The sequence below is a fragment of the Carlito syrichta genome, unplaced genomic scaffold (assembly GCF_000164805.1).
Source record: "Carlito syrichta isolate Samal-C Ts95f unplaced genomic scaffold, Tarsius_syrichta-2.0.1 Scaffold312962, whole genome shotgun sequence".
NCBI classification, from domain to species: Eukaryota; Metazoa; Chordata; class Mammalia; order Primates; family Tarsiidae; genus Carlito; species Carlito syrichta.
Window position 1 is genome coordinate 217,504 of NW_007257058.1, and position 2,554 is coordinate 220,057.

Genomic DNA, 2,554 nt, shown 5'->3' on the forward strand with positions numbered 1-2,554 from the left:
TGCCCAGGCGCGTCTTGAACCCGCGGGCTCAGGCAATCCACTCACTTCAGCCTCCCAAAGGCACAGGATTACAGGCTGAGCCACCGAGCCCAGTATGTTCCACCTTTACAGCACGTGAAGGATAGTGACAGTTCCCCCTGAAAGTTTTGGAGACCTAGGTCCCAAGGCCCTGGAAGGTCGTGATGGTCAAAGGCACTGGGATTTCAACTCTGTACCTTCCCCCAGTGTCTCCCAGCCAGGCCCAGTCTCTAGCAGGGGGACTGGGATCAGAGTGACTGTCTTGGCAGGGCCAAATATTTTCTTTTTAGGGAAATCCTTCTAGACATGTTAGTGATCATAACATTAGCAATGACTCCATTTCTCCTTCCAGATTCTCTTGCTTTTCCATGAACTCACTGTCTGGGTCCCGGAACCTTTCATTGATGGCCTGGGGGGGGGCACTCTGACGGGACACAGGGGAAGAGAAAGAGCCCCGTCCCGCTCTTGCAGATGCTGAGGCAGAAGTTTCAGAAGAGCAAGGAAGAGCGTGAGCAGATGCCAAGGTTGCTGTGGTTTATGGGGAAGCCGCAGAGGCTCCCCCTGCAGACCTGGGGGAGGGCTGAGTCACAGGCTGTGGGGCTGGCAGCTTCCCGCAGGCAGTGGGGCTCTCCCTCCAGGATCAGGGACAGGCAGCAACTGGGGTCTCCAGCTGCCTTCCTTACTCCAGAATAAACAAGGCTTTGCTGCTGTGTCCTGAAAATGCAATCGCATCCTGACCGGCATCCAAGGCTCTGAGGGCCCAGAATTTTCCATGGCACCTGCTTCTGAGTCAGCCTGAGAAGATGCCAACCTGTGGCCTGTGCCCAAAGAGGTTGGAGAAGACTTACAGAATAGGTAAGGGGGGCTGGAATGGTTAGAATTTTAAAAGGAGACAAAGAAAGAAAGACATGATCAAAATTCTTTTTGGAATAAGGTAGAAGAAAAGAGAAGAAAAGAGAAGAGGAAAGATAGGACAATAAAAGATAGATCCACACATATAGACCTCTACCAGCATACTTAGGGCCAAGCAAGCCAAACAAGGAAGAACCAAGTCTTCCTTCCTGAAAGCTCTTCACAAAACTCAGCACAGACCATTTTCTCTTCTCAAAGAAGTACGTAGAGCCTCTCTGTCTTGGCTGGCCATCAAGACCCGGGTTATTATGAGAATAATAACTGACATTTGCTGACAGAGTCCTCACTGTGTACCAGGAATTGTTCTAGAATCTCACATCTATCACCTCCTCTACTCTTCAAAGCCACATCATAAGAACTACCATCCCCATTGTACAGCTGAGGAAGCTGAGGCTAAGTCACATGATGAATTCACACCGTGAAGCCTTGCTCTTAACGGCCAGGATGACTGTGGTCTCAAAACCAAGTGCCAAGCTGGGGTCCCCCAAGCTAGAGGGCCCTGGGAACCCAGTACCAGTGCCCGTAGGAAAGTACCTTGCAGAAGCTTCTCCAGTCCCTTCAGGGAGCTTGTTGTGCCCGGTGCCAGGGCTGCCAAGTAAAGCTTGGTCAAGGTCTCAGACTGAAAAAGCTGGGGCTGATGGAGTTCCCACTTGAAGCCCAGGCATTCGAGAATCACATCTGAGGAAAGAAAATGATGCTGAGCAAATGCTTCGATATCATCCCTTCCTAAAGAGGCATTCACTTCCTCTCCCCATTCTCCTGTGCTCAGTCTCGGTCACTAAGAGACAAAGCTGGCAGGCAGCTTCCCCAGGCATCTTGGAAACAAAATGGAGAAGTGTGGGCCTGAGGCTTACTGGCTTTGAGGAGTCTTAGAGTCACACAGGACGGGCTATGCATTCGATGGGGCTACCAGCCAATAGCTGCAGAACTTTCGAGACATGTAAGCTTCTCTCCAGCTAGGAAGCTAGAATAGGCTTCACAGAGCAGGGATGCTGGCTGCTCATCCTTTGGGGGCCTCACCCTGCCTTCCCCTATTACAGTGCCGCCCGGCCTCAGCATTGTCAATATTCTGGGTCAAATAATTCTCGTGGTGGAGCTGTCCTGTCCCTTGTGGTTGCCAAGCAGCAGCTCTGACGCTATCTTCTGGAAGCCAGTAGCACTCTCTCCCCAGCTGCAACAACTAAAAATGTCTCCAGACACTGCCAAATGTCCCCTGTGGAGCAAAATCATTCCCCAGTTCCCCATTGAGAACTACTGGGTTATTAGTACCCAAGTATTATCCATCTGAAAGGCAATTAGCAACTAAGTATCACACCTGAAAGGCTATTAGTCCCCAAGTATCACCCATCTGAAAGACTATTATCTAAATGTTACCCATCTGAAAGGCTATTAGTACCTAAGTATCACCCATTTGAAAGGCAACAGCAGCCCGAGCCCGCGGGTCCAAGACCCGCCTGGGCAACTTGGCAAGACCTCGTCTCTACAATAAATCAAAAAATTATCTGAGCGTGGTAGCGCGTGCCTGTAGTTCCAGCTACTCGGAAGGCTGAGGCGGAAGGATTGCTGGAGCCCAGCAGGTCGAGGCTGCGGTGGCCAGGAGCAGCCACTGCACTTTAGTCTGGGC

General features: G+C 51.1%; 1 protein-coding gene across 1 annotated transcript in view; it reads right to left on the reverse strand.

Annotated features, from left to right (window-relative positions):
- Positions 1–2,554, reverse strand: part of BTBD16 (BTB domain containing 16) — a 68,741-nt gene that overhangs the window by 53,653 nt on the left and 12,534 nt on the right. The window contains exon 4 of the mRNA XM_008070105.2: positions 1,465–1,608. Within this exon, the coding sequence (XP_008068296.2) occupies positions 1,465–1,608 (144 nt within the window). The remainder of the gene's footprint in view (positions 1–1,464; positions 1,609–2,554) is intronic.